Source organism: Merops nubicus, unplaced genomic scaffold (genome assembly GCF_000691845.1).
Source record: "Merops nubicus isolate BGI_N331 unplaced genomic scaffold, ASM69184v1 scaffold9442, whole genome shotgun sequence".
NCBI lineage: Eukaryota > Metazoa > Chordata > Aves > Coraciiformes > Meropidae > Merops > Merops nubicus.
In genome coordinates, this window is record NW_008595593.1 from 35,774 (window position 1) to 56,574 (window position 20,801).

The 20,801-nt window shown below is 46.2% G+C and overlaps 1 protein-coding gene across 4 annotated transcripts in view; it reads left to right on the top strand.

Moving 5' to 3' along the window:
- ESRRB (estrogen-related receptor beta) overlaps nt 1-15,131 on the top strand; it is a 39,653-nt gene extending 24,522 nt beyond the window's left edge. For 2 of the 4 annotated variants that reach the window (XM_008936097.1, XM_008936094.1), the window contains 4 exons: nt 1,492-1,602; nt 2,246-2,407; nt 8,256-8,525; nt 14,887-15,131. In XM_008936097.1, coding sequence (XP_008934345.1) covers nt 1,492-1,602; nt 2,246-2,407; nt 8,256-8,525; nt 14,887-15,131 — 788 coding nt within the window. Of the gene's footprint in view, nt 1-1,491; nt 1,607-2,213; nt 2,408-8,255; nt 8,526-14,886 lie in introns of all 4 variants that reach the window. The other 2 variants (XM_008936096.1, XM_008936095.1) reach the window with 2 other exon arrangements.
- The last annotated feature ends 5,670 nt before the right edge of the window (nt 15,132-20,801 follow it).

The following is a 20,801-nucleotide window of genomic DNA, read 5'->3' on the forward strand; positions in this document are numbered from 1 at the left end:
GAGCAAGAAGACTCTTAAAAGGAAGCAGCTATATATTATTGGTAACATAATGCCTGTGAGCCTACATCCCCACACTCCATGGCTCACAGGGAATGCCACCTAGATGACTACGTGGGCATTGGCACTGCTAGAGAGGTTTTGCTGTCAGAGTGTATAACTGAGTGCTGTTGGCCCACTTGGTGTTGGTTCTTTGATTGTTGGTTATTCGTGATGTTAGGGGGCTGGTGGGACTGTCTGTCAGTCAAGCTGGTGGGTGCTCCAGCGTATCAGGATCTAGATGTTGTGGCAAGTAATGGTTTCATGTGATGCAAGGGGGGCTGGTGTGAGCATTACAGTAAAATTTCTATGACATAGTAAGCAAATGTGGTGTTGAAATACATGGTGTAAGTAACAGACATGTGCCTCTTTCTAAGGTAGAATATTTTTCAGCAGACTGCAGGTTTTTTCAGTTGTTCAAAAAGCACCACTTCAAAACTGATTTGGAGTGTATGCTGTTAGTTGTTTGTGTTTATGTGGTGGATTGATTGCAAAATATTAATGGCTCAATGTGATTAGTAAGTGTATCACATAATTGGTTCCTGTGATCAGACTACGTAAGCTCATGTATGTTTCCAAGGAAGTAATTGTATAGTATGAATTCAAATTTTTATTCTCTTTGGATGCTTCTACATTTACCTTGAAAGATTTTTTCTTTTTTTTTTTTTTTTTTTTTTTTTGCAATAGCTGTTTCTCCCAGCAAGATGGAGTTACCCAAATTTCACAAGAACTGATTACCAGAGACCATACAGCTGGCCCAAAATAACTCACAATTGGACAAGCATCTGTGGCTTTTTTCACCATTTGTTTTTAACATTGTATTTTGTACTGGTACAGCAGCTGATCCGTGGTTTGCGGTCTATTGGTGCTGCTATGACATTTTACATAGTGATAATCACTGGTCCTTCCCAGTCACTAGGAGCTGTTTCCAATGTGCTATTTGCAGTTTGACTGTATTTTGAAAGAGCTGCAATGAATTCTTCAGTGTCTGCCTACTAAAGCTTATCATTGCTTTACTATAGTAGAGGTTGTTTCTATTTATTTGGCTTCTGCTTTTACTAGTTGCCTTACCCAATCAAGGCTGATACATCTTTGTTGAAGTCATAGTTTATAATCTAAAGTCTTTCTTTTTAAACCCAAGATCATCTATAGGGCATTGAGTTCTGAAGCTTTTAATTTGCTCATCAGATTGACGATTCAAGAGTTTGAATGGGTTAATTTCTCTCTCCATTAATGTTTTGAATAAAAGTAAAGCTCACAGCAGCATGGTTAGAGCTGGAGGCAGTCTAGCTGGTGGTGTTGGGATTGCTGGGTTCAGCTGAGATCTCAAGTGTTTGGGAGATGGAAGCTCCCTGGAGTGTGGGGAACATCTTACTTAGCAAATTTTAGCATCTGCATGTCAAGGTTCCCTGAGGCACTAAGGAATCATGAGGATTTATCTTGTTTTACCTGCAGGTGTTCGTCTGGATCGAGTCCGTGGAGGCCGTCAGAAATACAAGAGGAGACTGGATTCTGAGAGTAGCACTTATCTGAGCTTACAGATCCCTCCCCCAGCTAAAAAGCCATGTATGTATTAGTCCTGAATCATGGTCCTCTGAGCAAACACTAAGTTTCCTTTTATTGGTCTCCCAAAATGTACAATGGAGCAGTTGTCCCTTCCAATTCCTGTATCGGATGCCAGCACTAGGATTTTTTTCTTATGATCATAGTACAGAGGTGGATTTGGTACACCAAAGGTACAGCCAGGGTGCTGTATTCTTTGTACTTAGGGTTAAATAGCAGACCTTTCCTCGGAGATTATGTAAATCCATTTAGTGATATTCTGATCTTTTCCTGTATCCAAGTTACGTTAACAAAACTGGTCCCGTGCTGATTTCTCTCTTCCACACTACCCATAGTTCTCTAAACTTTTCCACATCCCACCAACTGATTATTCATGTCTCTTCCTTCCCTTGTTTGACCCGAGACAATGGCTGACAATCTTACAGTAGCTTCCTGCTTTTGTTATTCCTGTACAGAGCTGGTTTAGCATAAGCAGGTCACTACATCTTGTGTAGCTGTGGCATAGTCTTCTGTTGTGGCCAAAACCATTTCTGAGGTCCTGTGGGCTATATAGTCATGTGTTATCCCAGGAATATCCTTCTAGAAAGGACTATTATGACACCTTATGTCACGAGAGATACAACAACTTCTCCTTTGAAATGTGCAGTGACTAAGATCGTCTCCCACTTGCTGGTGGCTGAGCCAGAGAAGATTTATGCCATGCCTGATCCAACCATGCCGGAGAGTGACATCAAAGCCCTGACAACCCTCTGTGACCTGGCAGACAGGGAATTGGTGGTGATCATTGGCTGGGCAAAGCACATCCCAGGTAAATGGGGAATTACAAGGGCTTAAGCGTGAACATCAAAGGGAGCTATTATTTATTCAGGATTTCTACATATAGCAATGGGTGGAAATTACAGTCACAGAGAACTGCTTGCAGTGGGCTCTCATTGGTAACAAACTCCAATACAGACTATGGTGTAGGTGCATAAATAGATGACTGTATGCGTGTGTGCCCTGGGATTATGCAGAAGGCTTTGAGAGGAATGCTAAAGTTCTCAGTTATACCTGGCATTGAGTGGCACAGGAAAAACACTTGGGAAGCAGCCCATGGGATGGATTTAGTGATTTTGCACTGCATCAACGTGACCTAGGTCTGCTGTGTATATAGAGGAATAAATGTTAGAGACCTGAGTGGACTTTACTGCTAATGACAAAGCAAGCATCCACCCTGTTTGTAGAGGGTATTCTTGCCCAGATTCAGGAAAGCTTTTGTCCTACTGGATTCATCACAGAACAAGTCCCATTGGGATGGAGGACATACTTACTATTGTCAATGCATCTCCAGGCTTCTGTGCTGACAAATAATGAGGACAACTTACTGGCAATGTTACTGGCCTTGAAAGGCTCATTGACTATATCCAGTGAGTGCCTGTATGATGGAGTGACATAGCAAGTATCTCACACCTGCAGGTAGAAAGGACTTGGGCTGAAGGAGCTACGTGGCCCTCAAGGGGATTCTAGAGACAAAGGCTTGCACTGGGTAGGGAAAGTACCACACCCCCCCCAAAAAAAAAAAAAAAAAGAAAGATAAAAAGAAAAGGTTGGATTTGGGTGTGGAGAAGGCTGTCCAGGGAACTTTCGGAATGCCCTTGGGGTTTACATGGCTGTTTTCCAAAGACTGCTTCAGACGCTTACTATGAACAGCTTACTATAGCTATCTCCTGCCTTCTGTCCCACTTCCTTGTCTCAGAAGAATATCTGAGGATCATAGGATTTAACCCACATTGCACATTATCCCTGTTTTCCACTGCATGGATCTGTGTTCTCTTGCTTTTCTTTTCTTCTTGGCTTTAAGCTCTTCCTTGTTTGGTGAGACATCTCGGCATGAGTGGTCAGACAGTTTAATTCTCCTGTGTGTTTTGTCTCTCTTTGTAGCTCCTCTTTTGGCTTTTTGGTGGCTGCTTCTCTTTTTTTCAGAGGGAGTATTTCTCCTGTGACTCAAGGGTTAGTGATTTCCTGGGCTATATGGATTATGGACTGTTACATGATGGGACTCTGAAGTCTGGAGAAACTTTTCCAGGACAGTGTTTCTGAGTAGAGGTTAATCTCAGCAGTGCCCTTCTTACACAATATCTGCAGTATCTGCAGGGATTACACCAGTCACTAGTGCTGGAATCCATCTGAGGCTGATTCATCACAAGTGGGGTTACAGTGGCGATTAGGGAACTCAGCCTGGATTGCTCTACTAACCCAGTATTTGGGGTGTTAACAGCAATAATGCTTTTATTTATGCTTTAGTGCAATGCAATTAGCTGCTACTGCTGTCCAGTAAGGTGCCATTGTATGTTCTTCTAACCTTGGCTATTTCTGTTCACACAGGGTGCCCTGCTGTAGTTCCCTAGCTTGCAGCTGTGGGATAAGTGTAGGATGCTCAGCTGTGAGTTCCTAACGAGTTTTCCAGCGTTTCGTGGTGGTATTATCCCAGAAGAGGAGTATAGTAGAGATTACTCCTGTGCCGTGCAAGTGGCTCTTCCTCTCTTTCCTGAAAGGCAGGACATACCTGATATCATGTCAATTTTCTCAGTGTATTTTTCTTTCCCATCAAAGGTGGCACAGCCATTGGCCTGGCACAGTTCAGACCAGCAACAGTACTCAAACAGGACTGGGTGCACAGGAGAGGACTCAGGGATTGTTACCCACGGGAGCAGTACTGAGAAACAAACGTAATAAATGACAGTTAATAAAAATGGAACAAAACACCCTATAGTTCTGGAACAAGTATGAAACATACTGAATTAGGCAGCAAGGGGGCAGAGCAGGGCAGGGCCAGGAGGCTGCCAGGTGTCAAAATTATCCACACCCTGTATTTCTACCTTCCAAGGATTTTGAGCAAAATGGGACATTTCTTCCTGTGTGCATGAACTCTCAGACAGAGGAGGATGGAGAAGGAACAGAAGTCACATATTCCTGCTTTCTATTCCCATTGGGATTAGTAAAGAACAATGTGATGCTAAAGTCATATCAGCCCTTCAGGATCCCAGGTGTACAAACTTCTACCCCATGGTGTTAGCAAATAAAATCAGTTAAGCTTAAAGACGCTATCCTATGATAACAAGACAGCATAATTTAATGGTGGTTAGCAAATATTATCAGCTCAATAGCCTTATTAGCCATTAGCTCTAAAGCCACACTTAGCCAATGTGGAGTTGTCCCCTTCTGCATGAGGCCCCCTCCCTACTGCTCACCCTCCTCCCTGTGCTAATTGTCTTTGAACATCTACATTTTCTGTATGCCTTGATGCAGGGAGACAAGACTTCTCTCCAGGGGTGATGATGAAGGCTCTCCCAGAGTAGATGTTGTGCTGTTCTCACTAGGAAGACGATAGCACAGAATGAAATATGGCAAGTGGAGTGACAGCAGCTGTGTCTGGAGTGGCCTCAGATCCTATAATTACATCTCCCTTTATTACCTCTGCTAATGGCCCTCCAGGATGACAGAAATGATAATAAATTAACAGATTATGAACTCCACTTGCCACAAATTATGTGACTTCTTTTTTTTTTTAATTCTGGGAGCTCCCACTGCCAAACCACTGAAATAAAAAAAAAATACAAAAAATAAAAATCTTGAATGTAACATCAGCAAATAAAGCAGCTTTTCTCAACATGCTCCTGGGAAGGAGGGAGATATGCATGCAGCTCTGTGCTAGAGACAGAGGCTCCTTTTTTGGGAACATAGGAGTGGCAGTGGAACATTCAGCACCTTTCAGGATCAGACCTGAAAAAGGCAGCAAGAAATGGATCACTAAGGGCACTTTCTGGATGCTGTGCCATCAAACAGCTCAATACTGCAAAAGGGCTGGATTCTAGCAATTCCTGGCACCTGTAAGATGGTGAGGCAGTTGAACTTCACAAGTGGAGGTTCTCCAATGTTATAAACCTATAATAGCAAGCCTGTGATTTTGGCCAGGCAAAATTAAGCTTTCTTGATCTCAAGTTTTATAGCATGGGAGAGCCCAGGTTATATGATTTGCCCTTCTCTGTGCAGACTGCAGAGAGGCACAGTCCTCCATCCCTTGCATTCTATATGTGTAAGCACTGGAGAAAAAGAGTCCAGATTCTGTCAGATGTTTGAAGTCTAGGCTTGGCCCCACAGCACTTCCTCCCTCACAGCCATCCACTGGAGCTGGAGTTGTTGGCTACCTGGAAGTGCTTCTGGCAAGGGGCTTTCCCAGGTGGGTAGGGCAACTGCAGCTGGCTCTTCTGTTCTCCTTGGCACAGTGTTAAACATGGTCATCTCTTCTGCAGTTCCCACCTGCCACAAAGGCTTCGGGAAAAGAGATTGAAGCAGAGATGCTGGATGTTCAGGTTACTGCTAGGGTTAACTCAATTTTTCTACTTCAGCAGAAAAGCGTGAGCCATGTCTGTCCTGCATCCTCTCATTCTGCTACATGACTGTTTTAACAAATTTTGTTGGCAGACTGCAGTGAGACAATGGAATAACCTTTTTTGTAATCCATATGGGAGTGAAGATGCAGAAAAGGCCACATGACTGACCCAGAAACTGGACTTACAGCAGCAGCCTAAGGGGTGTGCTGTTCTCCATGGTCAGAGCTAGGAGAATGGTGACCAAAGAAAAGATTCCAGGTGCTAGAGACTATGACTGGCTGTGGACAGCAACATTACCCCTGTCTCAAGGCTAATCTTAGAAGTTTCCTGTGTAGCAAGCGGACCAGGGGAGACAGAATCCCAAGCCTTTGAGCTGCATCAGGCTGCAGGAGGGCTGCGTTCAGGAGCAGCATAGTGCTGACTGCAGGAGCTAAGGGGCAGAAGGGTGAGGCAAAGGACGAGGCACGCCTGAAGTGGTCGCAGCCTGAGCAAGGGTGGGATTCACCAGGTGCAGGGCTACATGGAGCACAGGCTGTGCTGTACAGGAATCAATCTCACAGTCATGGAGCTGGATTTGCAGCTCTTCTCCCCAGCAGCCTGGACTCCTCTTTAGCTGTTCCCTCTGGCACTCCTCCCCAATGGTTTATTGATTCTTCCCTCCCACCCACTGCTCCCCTCAGACCTTGCACACACAACACGTGACAGCTGATTGGTATCTGTTAATTAATGTGGCCTGGGGCCTCTTTTCTATTCAGTGGCCTGATAAGGGAAATTGGATGTCCAAGGGCTGCCAGGCCATTATCACCCTTTGCTTCCCCTGGCAACACAAACACAAAATATGGCGTAGCGATAAATAAATACCACTAACCCACCCTTCTGCCTTCCCTTCCCTAGCTGAGATAGTGCAGATAGAAAAAGAGAACCCACAGTCAGTCAATATAGCAATCATCAGCTCTTTTGTTAATTGCCAACTTGATAACAAGAGAAATCAAATGATCATCGTGGTGGCTGGCTACCTAGGCCTCCATGTGGGACCAGGAACTGCGAGCAGGGCGGGCTGTGGGATGAAGGAGCCCTGCTGAGCCTAGCACACAGCCAGCGGGGCTGGGAGGCTCCTCCTGCACAGAGCCTAACAGGCTCATGGGCCTCTTGGAGAGCCTGGGGAGAAAACGAGCAGGGGAGGCTGGTGGAGCATCACCCGACCCAGCCGAGGGGTGCCCGGGTGTCCCGTTCTCTCTCAGCTCCGGCTACCTTGAGAGGCAAGGAGCTGCCAAAAAGCACAGTCCCTGCCTGTTAGCGCTGGGCAGGAGCTGCCTGTATGGGGCTGGGCTTGGCACCCCGGTCTGTAACGGCTGCTGAACAGTGCCTGTCTCCCAGGACCTTTCATGGTCTGCCCTTCAACAGGACATGGTACAGAAGACATGACAGACACAGCTTTCCTTCCCATGTGCTTTTTCTTTTTTCCTCTCCACTTCAAGGCAGACAGTGCCTCTCTGTTTCAGCATCTCAAAGTGTGCTCCGAGGCCTGTCAGGTCTACCTCCAGATGGTGATTGCTCTTTCTGTATTTGAGGAGAAGGACTTGTTTCACTGCTGGGTGCTGGCTCAATTCTTCATGGGTTTTGCTGTGAGATAGGTACTTGTATGGCACTATAAAGGTATTTTTGACACTGTCAGGTTGTTGGCTGTAAGGTGCAGAAAGCTAATGGTGTAGGGGTCAGGGAGCGATGAGGAATGGAAGATTCAGCTTTTGAATACATTTCAGTGCTCTGTTGTGGAAGGACCTTTTCTCATGTTGGCCAAAAAAGAGAGATGGTGGTACACTTATAATTCAGGCCTGGGTCATTCTCTCCTATCCAATTGGAATTCCTCTTTTCTACCATCTGGAGCTCTTCTCTGCTTTTTGATCAGCTGCGACAAGCTAAATAGGCTGTAGTAGCCTATGTAGTACAAAATCACAGAGGAACGGTGAGCAGGACAGTGGGGTACAAAATAATTGCTGCTGTAGAAGAAGCAAAGATTATTGAAAAGAGGTTATTATTAACCTTGAGTAGGCATAAACTCCTGTTTGAGGCTATGGTTGGGCATGGGACCAAGGTGAAGACTAAGGTCCATGTGTGCTGATTGCCAGAGACAGGGTCACTTCAATAAGATTTTTTTTTCCTTCAAAGCAGCAGGCCAATGGGGGCAGAGTACTTGTGGTGAATCCCAGGGAAACTAAGGATCCTAGGCTCCTAAAGGCTTTGCTGCACATCTATTTGACCCCCCTTGTCTTTTGCCATCAGGGTTCTCCAACCTTTCCCTTGGGGACCAGATGAGCCTCCTGCAGAGTGCCTGGATGGAAATCCTCATCCTGGGCATTGTGTACCGCTCCCTGCCATATGAGGACAAGCTCGTCTATGCTGAGGACTACATCATGGATGAAGAGCACTCCCGTCTGACGGGGCTGTTGGAGCTATACCTGGCCATCCTACAACTGGTGCGCCGCTACAAGAAGCTGAAGGTGGAAAAAGAGGAGTTTGTCACACTCAAAGCTCTGGCCCTCGCCAACTCAGGTACAGCCCTGGCCCAGCCAGCCTTGCAATCAGGGAGTCAAGGCCCACCCTGTTACCTGGCCTAGTTACCAGAGCCTACTGCCAAAGACTTTGCTCTGCCTGTGTCATGCAACACCCTCAAAGTTCCTCTCGTTCTGCAGAGCAAGACCTAAGCTGGAGAGCAGGGAGAACTGAGGCTTGCTGCTACTAGAGCCCCAGCTGTGCTCTGACCCTGTATTAGGATTGGAACCAGGCAGGGATGGGCTGGCTGCTGGTTTATGGCAGCAAAAGAAAGGCTGTGGAGTCCTCCACTGCAAGCTGACTCCAGTGCCATGAGTTCAGAAAAGGGGATGTGGGCCACTCCTGCATCCAGGTCAACAATCTGGGTCAGTTCCAGCAAACAGGGAAACCTTGACCCCAGTGTGAAATCCTACAAAATGCTGTGGAATTGGGGCTGCCTGGTCCTGTCCTGGAGATGTTCAGTGACCACAATGAACCCCTCTTGAACTGGGAGATAGCACAGATCTGTATGGTAGAGGGTAAGGCATGCTGGCAGAAACCTGATGTTTCATGTTCTATTTCTTCTTGTGAAGAGGATGAGAAAGGCCAGGGCCTTCAGCCCAGTGCCTTCCATCTCATTTGGGATGGACTGCAGGGCTCAATCCAGCAAGCTGTGGGAGTCAAAAAGGGTGCTGCGTGCTGCTGCACTGATGTTGCACAAAAGCCAGACGTATTTGCTCAGGAGCCTCTTCTGAAAGGGAAACTGCTAAAGCTACTGTGTGACGAGGGCTCCCTCTACATCCCTTGAGTCTCATTGTCTGACAGCAGATCTCCTTGCCGAACTGCATCGTACAGGTCACAGAATTCACCCTTGCAGACCAGCAGTAAGTCTAATATCTGTGTTTGGCTAAAGCCAACTTCCAGAAAGGCACCCTGTGTGAAGCTAAAGAGATTAAAAGAGAAAGAATCTACATCTTTTGTGGTAGCTGACTTTAATAATGAATCATTCTCTCCATTAAAATAAAAAAAAAAAAAAGCCCCATATCTTTAACGTGATTTTGCCTGTGTTCAGCCTCCAGATACTCCAGATACTGGTCTTTGCTGAGCTGTGTCCTGTGACCCCAGATCTTTATACACCTGACAGCTTCAACATGATAAAGTTCCTGTTCCACAGTTGCATTCCTTGGCTGTAGATCCATTACTTCAAGTGTAAACGAGTGGTCCAGAATCACGTTAGGCTGCCCTATCCTCACCATTTTCCACCATTCTGTTCTTATTTGCCATCCATACCTCTTGGCAGGAGCAATTTAAAAGAAAAAAAGAAATTACTTACAGCGCATTGATAAAAATGTTGAGTAGCATCTGGGTTTTTACTGATCCCTGTGGATTTCCACTAGAAAACTCCTCCTTCAGGGATGATTCACCACTGATAGCTACTTTGAGATCTGTCATCTAGCCAGTTACTAATCAATTGAAAGTGTGCTTTATTGATATTGCATAGTGCTAATTTTTTAATGAGAATGTCCTGTGGTGCTAAGCCAAGTGCCCTGTAAAAAGTCTAAGTCTATTATACCTGTGCTGTTAACTTTATCAACCAAACTTGTAATCTCATCAGAGAATGAAATCAGGTTTGTGTGACAAGACCGCTACTCCAAAGTACCGTGTTGACTGGCAGTAGAATCATAGAATCATTTAGGTTGGAAAAGACCTTTAAAATTAAGTCCAACTGTTAACCTAACACTGCTAAATGGTGTCCCTAAGTGCCACATCTACACATCTTTTAAATTCCAGCTTAAAAGTGCTAATTTAATGTCTTTTTTTTGGGGGGGGTGTGGTCTTCCCCTCCCCCTGCTCCCGACTCACATCAGGCTAGCATGGAAATTATCAGACAAGACCTAGGAAAATACGTGCATCATTAGAACTTTTCCAGACCAAGACTTGCTAACTATTAATCTGCCCTAGATGGACCTTGGCCAGCAATTTTAGAACTCTCAAAGCCTAGTTATCCAGCTCTGCTGATTGCTGTGAGGTTTGTCCCTAACATGTCTGACATCTGGCATAAACAACAGACTAAGAATTCTTCATCATCTTCATATAATCCCAGTACATAATGCTGCTTTTTTCTAAATGGGACAGAAATGCTAACTGAGGACTTCTGTCTCCTCTGCACTGCTCTTAATAGTTTAATCACCTCCAGGTGAAAAGAGCCTCCCTACAAATAGTCATTTTTCTTCCATTTCTTAAATATTTGTAAAACTTACTGTCCTTAGCCCTTCTAGCCATGGATTTCCCTCCAATGTCCTCCACTTCCCTTATCAATTTTCTACACTTCATAACTTCTGATTCATATAAATTGATGTCTAGTTTCCTTTTTCAATTTCTCATATATTGCTTTTTTAGTTCTAATTGCTGCCTTCACTTTGCCACTGAACCAGGATGGGCAGATGTTCAAGGCTGGCCTGTCCTGATTGTAGGATGGTGGCTTTTGGCGATGTAGTCAACTCTTGTTAAAAAACTTGCCTCCTGTCTACCAGGAAGGTCACAGGATTAAATGAAGAGAAGGGCTTCTCAGTGAGGCTGAAGTCTAAAGCAGTGCCTGTGACAGGATGACAGGACAGATGCCACACCAGGACATTAATCTGGCCCATTCTATGCGCAGAGACACTGCAGGACCCAAGCCTTGGTGCTGTCAAGTTCTTCATGGTCCAACAGAAGCACTCTCTGCTTACGTTGCTCACTGAGCTTTCAGGACTAAGCCCAGGGTAAACCTTATGGGACAGTCTTGTATCAGGAATGGATAAACCCTGAGCAAAGACAGAGCAGAACAGACAACACCCATCAGTTGCTTAGGGGTTCTGCTTCCAGTGCTGTGGAGTAAAGACAGCAAGGCAAGCGCCAGGAGGTGCAGGCCAAAGCATGTTCTCAGCTGGCTGGGAAAAGCCTTTCTGACTTCACTGGCTTTTTCTAGTACAGCTAGATGGATGTAGGTAGGAGAGTAAACCACAAAAATCCTGCTTTATTATTTATATTGAAACATATGAAAGTAAAGCACGAAATCTTGTTTTTCATGTAATTAAAGCCTCTCACAACACACGCATAAGTAAGATAGAATAGGGCAAGTGTATTTTTCTAATGTAACCTTCAAGTTCTTTTAATGTTGTTTTTTGTAGTATATTTCTGCCATGGAGTAAACTTGCAGAGCCTGCATGTATATGCTTGCATGCAAACAGCTGATTCCTGAAGCAGTAGGAATGCAGACAACCTCTTGGCCAGGCCTCAGCTCCCTTGGGTCAGAGACAGGGTTTAAAGCTGAGCACTTAGAATAGCACCTGTGCTGCCTAGACCTGCTTTCTGCCTTGCCTCCCACACAGCTAGATTTCCCTTACCCCTACCCAGCCTCTGGGACTTTCCTCTCTTCCATGAAGCCATATGTATACTGCCCCTTTGTTTCTAGGAATTAAAACAAATGAAAACAGAAGTGGGAGTTCACTCACTCCACTGGAGGAGAAGCTGACAATAGGCAAACCTTGCCAGAGCTGTGGCTGATATCTGAGTCCTCAGTGTAACACACCAAGGACACAGCTGCTGGGACTGGCAAAGAGAATTCAAGTGAACTCTGTCTTTAGTAAGTGCATTTTAGAGAGCTGAGAAATGCATACTCAATGCCCAGGGAAGCAGTCAAGTCCCAACAATATGATCACCCATTTTCTGACAGAGTAGGTGTGCTGTAGACTTGTTACCCTTCAGAGCAGTCCCTTCTTAGGCATTACTAAATTCCCTCTGCTCAGGAATGCAAATTGATCAACCTGTGTATTGGAGAGCCCTCCAGGTTAGTGCACAGCCTATTTGCATTTAAGGACATCCCAGACTGGCCAAACCTTATTTTCCCTTTTTTTCCCCAATGCATTTTTGTGAACAAGGTCTGGATATAGCAAGGGGATGTGTAGAAAATTCTGTACTAATGTATCCTGTGAGGTCCCTGTTCCTCCTGCTCCTGCCAGAAGCTGCAAGAAAAGAGTGAGGTGAGGGGGAAATGGCCTTGTCCCTTCTCACACTGGCCCTCTACCCCATGCCAGCAGTACTGGAGAAGGGCTCCTGACACGGAACGTGACTTCTAGGCCAGCTGACCCGCAGGGACATGGTCAGGAAGCCTCTTTACACCTCTGTGCTCTGACAGCTGTAAAAATTCATAGCTATTGATTTCGTAATTAACAGTTTATCAATGCCATCGACACCAGCTCACTGATGGATTGCAAGGAAATTAATCCTGCAACGTTATTTTATTTTTTGCAGTCAGCTGCCAATTTTGAGCTTCTTTCAGCAATTCTTCTCCCTGTATACATCTAGTTATTTAGTGCTGTTAAGTCTCATCACCTTATAGAAGTGAGAAGGCAGGAGGGCACAGTTTTGGGATTCCATCTGCTGTACAGCAGCACCAGTACCAAAAAAACAGCACCCACTTTGACCTGAGGCATGACTTATTGCCTGGTGCTTATAGCACCTGCTGGGATCTGCAGACTCTGATGGGCTGTGATTACTTCTCCCCCTTGTGCCCCTAGCCAGAAGGACATTAAAAAGAAAGGCTGAAGGACATTTCTGTCCAACCTCTAGCTCTCGGTACTTCCAGTCTCCAAAACAACCTCTGCAACTTGGCAGGAAACAGATCCCACTCGTGTCTCATGGATGGTGCATGGACATTTTCCAGAGGTGCTACCTGACTGGGAGAAGTTGCCAGACCAACTTGGCAACATGCTTCTCCCTCCCTACTTTTCAGAATCGACCTCTGTGGTTAGCTCAGGTCAATGTGATGCCCTATCATCAGCCTTTCTTGTGAGCTTCTTTGCCTAGTCTCTTGAATACAGAAAGCAAATACAGTGAGAACAGTCCTTCCTCAGTAAGCTTCTTGGAAATATAACCCTTTAATATCCTCTTATAGTACACTCCTTCTGAGCAGCGTCTTAAACAGCTTTCTTGCTAGACATAGTATTTGCCCAATTGTAATATTTCATAAGTCATGAATCATAAATAGCATTTACTGTGTGTGGATCATATGAAATTCAGAGTCTTTGATCTGCATTCCTCTCTCCATAGAGATGACACATATTTCTAGGGAGATGTTGGTTCTGCAGCCAGCTTTCCTCCCCTTCACTGCTGTCACACTGAGGAACCCATGTCCTCACATTTGTGTTGCATGTGTGGGGGCTGAGCCAGAGCACTGCTACTCTGCAAAGCCCAGCTGCAGTGGCAAATGGTGCAACCACGTATGTGCATGGGTGCTGGCCACAGTGTCCCTTTGCTGCTGCTTCTAGGTTCATTGCCCTGTGACAGGAATCTTTATTAGTGGGTTCAGTAGCAATTAAAAGTCTCTGAACAATGAAGACAAGGCAGCAGTGTCTCCAGCTCTGTCAGGACTGTAAGAAAGAAGCAAGTATTAGCAGCAAGATGAAAAGGAGAAAAACCTTCAGTGACGCTGTGCCTTGTTAGCTTCCCTAATCTAACCTCTCTGCTCCTTGGTGCTGCCCTGTCACCATGGCTTACAAGTTTAGCAGCCTGTATTCAGCTGGGGTTCCCCAGCTTGACCCTGGTCTGGATCACTGCCTTTGCCTCAGGTGCACCGAGGAGCTGTACTAGCCTTGCAAGCCCTGCTAGCCCCTCCAGCAGCTTGTAGAAATCTCACTGGCAACCACAGGGAAGAGGCCTTACAGGCGGTGCAGGTTTCCTTTACTGAGGCAGGAAGCTCCCTGAGCAGCTGCTGGCAGTCTCTGAAAACAGGGGCATATGCACAAAGGTGGGGCTGGCAACACCCCTGGGCACACTGGTTGTGACCTACTGGGGCTTTTCTGTCTTGCTGACACCCTGAGCAGCTGCATGGCAATTAGGCAGTTTAGACAGATGAAGCGCTATAGCAGTGTTAATTATTCTTAATGAGATTGCTCCCAAGTGGCAGCACAGCAGCTGCTGCCCCTTGCAGGGTGACTCTCCCCATAAGCAACGTGGAGGGCAAGTGAGTGTGCAAGTCAAAAAGGCCCCTGGCTGAAGGCCCCCGGCCAGCCTTGGGGTGACTGGCAAAATGGGCAGCACAGAGGGCACAGTGTATCACCTACCCCTGGCAACCTCACTGTCACTGCGCTGCTCGGGCCAGCTTGCTGGGCTGATGCCCAGCTTCACAGAGCAGCACCAACACCTGCCAGCAAGGTGGGTTATTTTCCTCTAAAGAAGCAAAGCAAAACAAGAAAAACCTCCCCCTCAAAAAATAAACAAACCAACAAAAATCCCAGAAAAGAACAAAAAGGAAAGAAAGCATCTTTAGCTTCAGGACTATAGAGGATTTCCTTCCTCATGTCTGACTTGTCTATTTGCTGTCTTCCCTTCCTCCTCCCAGACTCCATGCACATAGAGGACATGGATGCAGTGCAGAAACTCCAGGACCTTCTCCATGAAGCCCTGCAGGACTACGAGCTGAGTCAGCGCAACGAGGAGCCCCGGCGAGCAGGCAAGCTGCTCCTGACCTTGCCCCTCCTGCGGCAGACGGCTGCCAAGGCTGTGCAGCACTTCTACAGCATCAAACTGCAGGGCAAGGTTCCCATGCATAAACTCTTCCTAGAAATGCTAGAGGCAAAGGTCTGACAGCCCCAGCTCCAGCCAACAGTGGCCAGGGAACAAACCAGAAACAAAGATGCAGACAACGGAGCAATCCAAACAGCAGCAGCAGCCACCGCCGGCTTTTATCTCCAATCATTTATTATGGAAGAATTATTTAATGTCTGTCTGTCGGCGTGACTGCAGAATCTCGTGTACAGGATGGGGGAAACTCTTTTAATCAGTCACCTGTTTCTCTTTTTTCATTTGTTTTCTCTGTGGGAAATACCAGAATATGCTCTTGCACTTGTTGAGGCGGTTATTGGGGCACAGCCCATCTGAGCAGTGATGCTCTCGGTGCTGTCCAGGCCGCCTGCTCCCCAGCCCCCTCCGCCAGTGCTGGAGGGGGAGTGGGGACAGAAGCAGGAAGAGAGGAAGAATAGAGTCAATATAAACTTTATCTGCTGATGTTCCAAGGGGTCAGATAGAAAGGGAAGCAGCCAGGGTCCTTCTTTTAGTCACCTTTCTGGCTCTAACCATAGAGCAGATGCTCCTTTGGAGAACAGCACTGCTGGACCTCTCCTGATCAGAACAGCTGCCTCCCAGGCTCCTCTAGCAACAGCTAGCACTTGTACATACAGGCCCCACTTCTTACTGGGAAAGATGCTCCTAACTGTGTAAGATATTCTGCGACCTTGTACAGTGTGTCATTACGCCTGGCTAGTCCCTCCCATGTACAATCCCCACAGGTCCCTGAAGAGGTAGGATGTGTGTTCCTGAGAGAATGCAAGTCTCCTTTCTCAGATGGCAGGAAGAAGAGAAAAGAGCCCAGTGTTACACTTCAGTGCTGGGTTGGCTTGATAATCTCTGCATCCTCTCCTATGTGGTGCTAACTACAATTCTTCCACACTTTTCACCCCGTAGTGTATCAAACCTGCCTCTTCAGCTCAGCTGAGTGCCATTCCCCATTTGTTCCTTGTGGCAGCAAACACAAGGCTTTGTCTGCATGGTTACTGCCCGAGTATAAATACACCCCAGCCAGGGCTTTCCTAGACTTCATTAAAGTGATAGCTCTCTGCCGCCACAGAGACTTAGGCTTGTTGCCAAATGTTAGTTAGGAATCAAGGGCACTGCTCTTCAGAGGAGGCAGCTCTTGAGCCTGAGAGATTGCTTTTTTTTTTTTTTTTTGTGGCAGCCTAGGGAAATAAATTAGAGGGTGGCATGAAACCCCAAATATCCCAACTACTGTCTTCCCCTGCCTCATCCTATTATCCTCAACAGCAGCAAAAGAGCTAACATAGATTACACCTGGGTCTGGTAAGAGGTTCTCTCTCTGATGGGAAAGCAAATACCTGACCTTGAGGTGGTGGGAAGAGAAGTGGGGAAATATGTATTTACTCCTCTCACGTAGCCAGGTTCCTGCTGTCTCCAAGTCCCAGTTTAGATCTGCTGCCTAAGCCGCAGCCGCTGCATTCCCAGTAGCCAGAGGGAAATGTGGGTGACTGACAAAATTGGCTGTTGGCATTCTCTGAGATTTTATTTCCTAAGTCACTTCATTTTGAGCCAGCCTGAAGTGATGAAACCCAAATGCATTGTCTGTTTTATGGTCAGTAGAGGTGAGGAAAAAGCCTCTGATCTACATTTGAGAGACCACTAGCTCTGCTGCCTCTGTGCCCCTCAAGCTTCCATCCTTTCCTGGCTAGCCCAAGAGAAAGGTGGTGTGGCAGAAGAGTAATTTGCCCTTAGGAGGAAGCCTTCAAACTCTGGGTTGAGGGGTGTGATCAGGGAGACACTGGGTGCTTGTTTTCTACTGGAGCAGAATGCATCACAGCAGAGCTGTCAGTGCTGTAGAACAATCCCAGGCTAGTTCAGAGACTGGGGGCACTGACTGATGCTTTTGTAGCCAGCCCACTCCTGGTACTTGAGTTAGTTCAGTTCCGTCTCCTTTGAGTTCATCCTACACTACACAGTCGTAGCTGCTCTCACTCATTTTGTACTCACTTGATAAAGAAATTCAGTCTTGCTGCAGGCACATTAGTAAGCCAACAGAGACCTAATTGGCAGAAGGCACGTGGGAGCTGGGACTGATTCCATGTTCACAGTGGCCTTGTGCTCTGAACAGATACTTGTGTTTCTCTCCCCAGCTCCCTCGCAAAGGCATTTGAGGAAAAAATGGGAAGCTTTTGGTTGCACTTATGATCCCTATACCTATCTGTGACTGAGAGGGACCAAAGTGAAATGCACACCACCACTATAGACCCAGCTTGGCCTGTGCTGCTCTCTGGCACCTCTTTCTGGCTGTGGCATAAACACTCTCACGAATGTGCTGGGTTGCACTATTGCCTGTAAGTTTGACGCACTTGACCACTGTTGCTACCCTGCCAAGTCCCACCCCGCCCAGCCACAGTACATTGTGTTCTCACCTGCTGTGCAAAGGTAGGTGTCTCAAAATTGGCTGAAAAGATTCTAAGAAGCAGTCCTGACTCTGTTGGGCCCTGGCTAGAAAAGTCACTTAAAAAAAAAAAAAAAAAAGACTCTTCCAGCTTCGTTGTATTTGGATTCAGGTCTGCTTTCCAGACCAGGGAGGGAGAACTATCTACAAAACATGATTATGGAGAGATGCCAAGTTAGCGTCAAGCTCACAGAGACTGCTGGCTGTTTAGAGTAGGACTGTGGTATGGAGGCAGCTCCTGCCTTGGCAAAACAATATATAAGGATACCAAATGCATTTATTTTTTCCAGGACCACCTTTCTCTAATACAGCTGCATAACCTTGAAGCCCATCTTAATATCTCCCATCGCTTGAAGAAAATATGCCTGGAAATGTTTGATTGCTTCTGAAATAGGATGGGAACTGAAGTAGACATTAATTAGCCCATATTAGTCTCTTTAAGCAAGGAATGCAAACTCTTTCCGAAGAACTGGGACAGAAACACCTGAATAGATTTAACCCTTAAAAAGCTTGTATCATCTTAACTTGGGAACCAGGACAGGTCTCTTGGGACCTTCAGGCCAGTGCAGGAATCATATGCATCTCTTCCCAGTTACTCTGACCTGCAGCACTTCACTAATACTATGGCACTGCCACAAGTGAGGCACACGTCCAGCTACGCAGTGAGCTGTGCTTGCAGAGAAGGGTAACACCGTAGTGTAGTCCTCTCAGTGCACTTTGAACTAGGAAGTGGGGCTTCAGCAACTGCTTAGGTCTTTGAATGCTCACAGTCTCTTACAAAAAGATCTGGGGGTGTGGAAGTTGAGATATGAACTAGGAAATGGGTTCTGGGTCAGTGCTCTTTGTGCTGTTCATCTGTAACACAGGAGTCATGGAGTCAGTGCCATACAGGTGTCCTTCTATGTGGGGGCAAAAAAATTATGGAGCTTGAGCCTTGGGACACAAAGGAGCTCTATGACTTGAAGCAAAGCAAAGTGATAGAGGGAAGTCTGTCAGTGACAGTGGATAAGCATGAAGCCCACATCCAGCAGCTATGGTAGAAGCAGCTCCAGCCCCCGATTTGCATGTGCGGGTAACAGAAACCACGTACCCACCAGCCACTACAAAAGGCAAGTCTTCCCAAGACACCAGCTCTTCTGTTTTGGGCACATCCTTCTATGGGAACAGCAGTGTCTGGCCTGTAATGCAAAACAAATTTCATGGGGATCAATTAAAAGAAAAGCTAAAATACCACACAGAATTAGGTTTCTGGGGAAACTTGGGCATTACACTTCGCAGCAAAACTGTGAAGCTACAAGAAACACTCCTACAACAATCAGAACCTTGCAGTATTGCTCATGCTAAGGGGGCATTATTTTTCTCTTTGTAAGCTAATTTTTTTTTTAAACTATTACAGATACATGAAATAAAACATCCTCCACCAGAAACATGTAAGCAGCTATTAGAAGGGAAAGTTGTTGAGAAAGACCCTAGAATGTAACTTGTTGAGCTTTTATTACCAATTGGAGCTGAGAAAAAGAGCTTCCACTTTGTATCCACAAGCTAGAGTCAATCATATGGCCAAAGGCCACTCTGTTGTTCTTGTGGCTGGGTTATGTGGAGAAGCCAGAGAGACAGAGGCTGTGAGAATGATGCAGGGAGTTATAGACAGTTGGTGAAATAAACAGTATCTACTTTACTATTATCTGCTCCTAACAAAAAAAGAGAAAAAGACATAAAACTTAAATTGTATTCTTGTGGTACAGGTCATTTCAAACAAAACAAGAAATAAAACTCAGAAATGTAAAAAACTAACCCAGACAGAGTAATCTTTATTGTGTTCAGAGGCTGCTCCATTCTGCTCCTTGGGATGCTCATAGTCCCCTGGGAGAGGCTGGGGGGAAGGTATGGTTTGTGCGCGTGTGGAAGGGGAGGAGACCCCCAGCCCTCTCACTTAGAAGTCCTCATCTGGTGTTTTCCCATATCAAGAAAAAAAAATTCTCAGCAAGATTCTGAGATTTTGTGTGGTAAGCTTTGCTGAAGACTTGTTAAGACAGGCATTGTTGTCAGTCTCTGCCATGGACTGATCTGTTTCTTCCACTCACCCATTTTTCCCCCCATATTCTGCACTTCACTGATGCAAGGAATAAATATGAGCTAGTGATGAAAAAGCCTTGAAATTGTTCCAGTAAAAAACAAAATCTCTAATCATAAAATAGACCACTGGCGTAAACCCAACAGTGATATCATGGGCATTACAAGCATTACAGCATCTGTCCAGTGCTTACAGAGTGTGTGCAAGAGCTGAAGTCCTAGCACTTGCATTGGTCTGGTGGTCAGGCAGTGCAGGAGGGCAAGCCCACGTCTGCTTGAGAAAGCAGGAAGTGCACTGGGGTCACTGGGCAGAGACAAGAAACAAGGACCCCCAGGACTTTATTCTGTCTCTGACTCATGGGCGCAGGCACCATCACACCCTCTGTATGCACTGCCATCTCCACACACCTCACTTAGCCAGTGCTGCCAAGGGCCTTCTTCCAGACGATGGCACTTGCTGACATGATGCATCTAAAACAAGCAACCAAGAGGTCCCTCAGCCTGCCCTCAGGAGGAGGTGGCTGAATTAGTAGTGGCCAGTAGGAAAGGCCATGGGCTAGAAATGAGCTTGAATGTGAAAACAAGATGAGCACAGCACTGGAGAGGGAGGCAAAGCACAAGGTTTTTCTACCCTTAGAACAGTTCCTCCAGCCCACCATCACATCCACTCTGACCATGACAGGCTCCCTCTCTGAACACAGTTCCTTTTACAAGGTCACAGAGGCACCTCACACTTTCCCCTGTAGTCTACTTGCATCAAGTACTTAGGCCCTGTGAATGTTGTATCCAATCACAGAATGTTTGGCTTGGGCCACCACAGTAGGACTTCACAAATTGAAGTGCTGGGGTTTAAACCCCCAGCCCTGAATGAGGGTTGGCATATGGATGATGTCCACAACCAGGCAAGAAAGCCCCTCCTGATTGTTTTTCACCCAGGGTCTGGCCAGCCTTGGGTGGAAACTGATTAGGAGATCACCACGAGGTGCCCCCCCCTTCCACAATAACTTGGGGGTGGGACAAGAAGCCACCTCTATAAGAGCTGACTGCTTGCAGTGGGGTTGGGAGGTTTGTATATGTGGTGATTTTGGTTCTTGGAAGGGCTTCCTGACTCTTCATGGCAAGTGGAGTTCACAGGGAACTGCAAAGACTTCCAGCTGCACTCCTGTAGTCATGGAAGAGAATGACAGGGACTG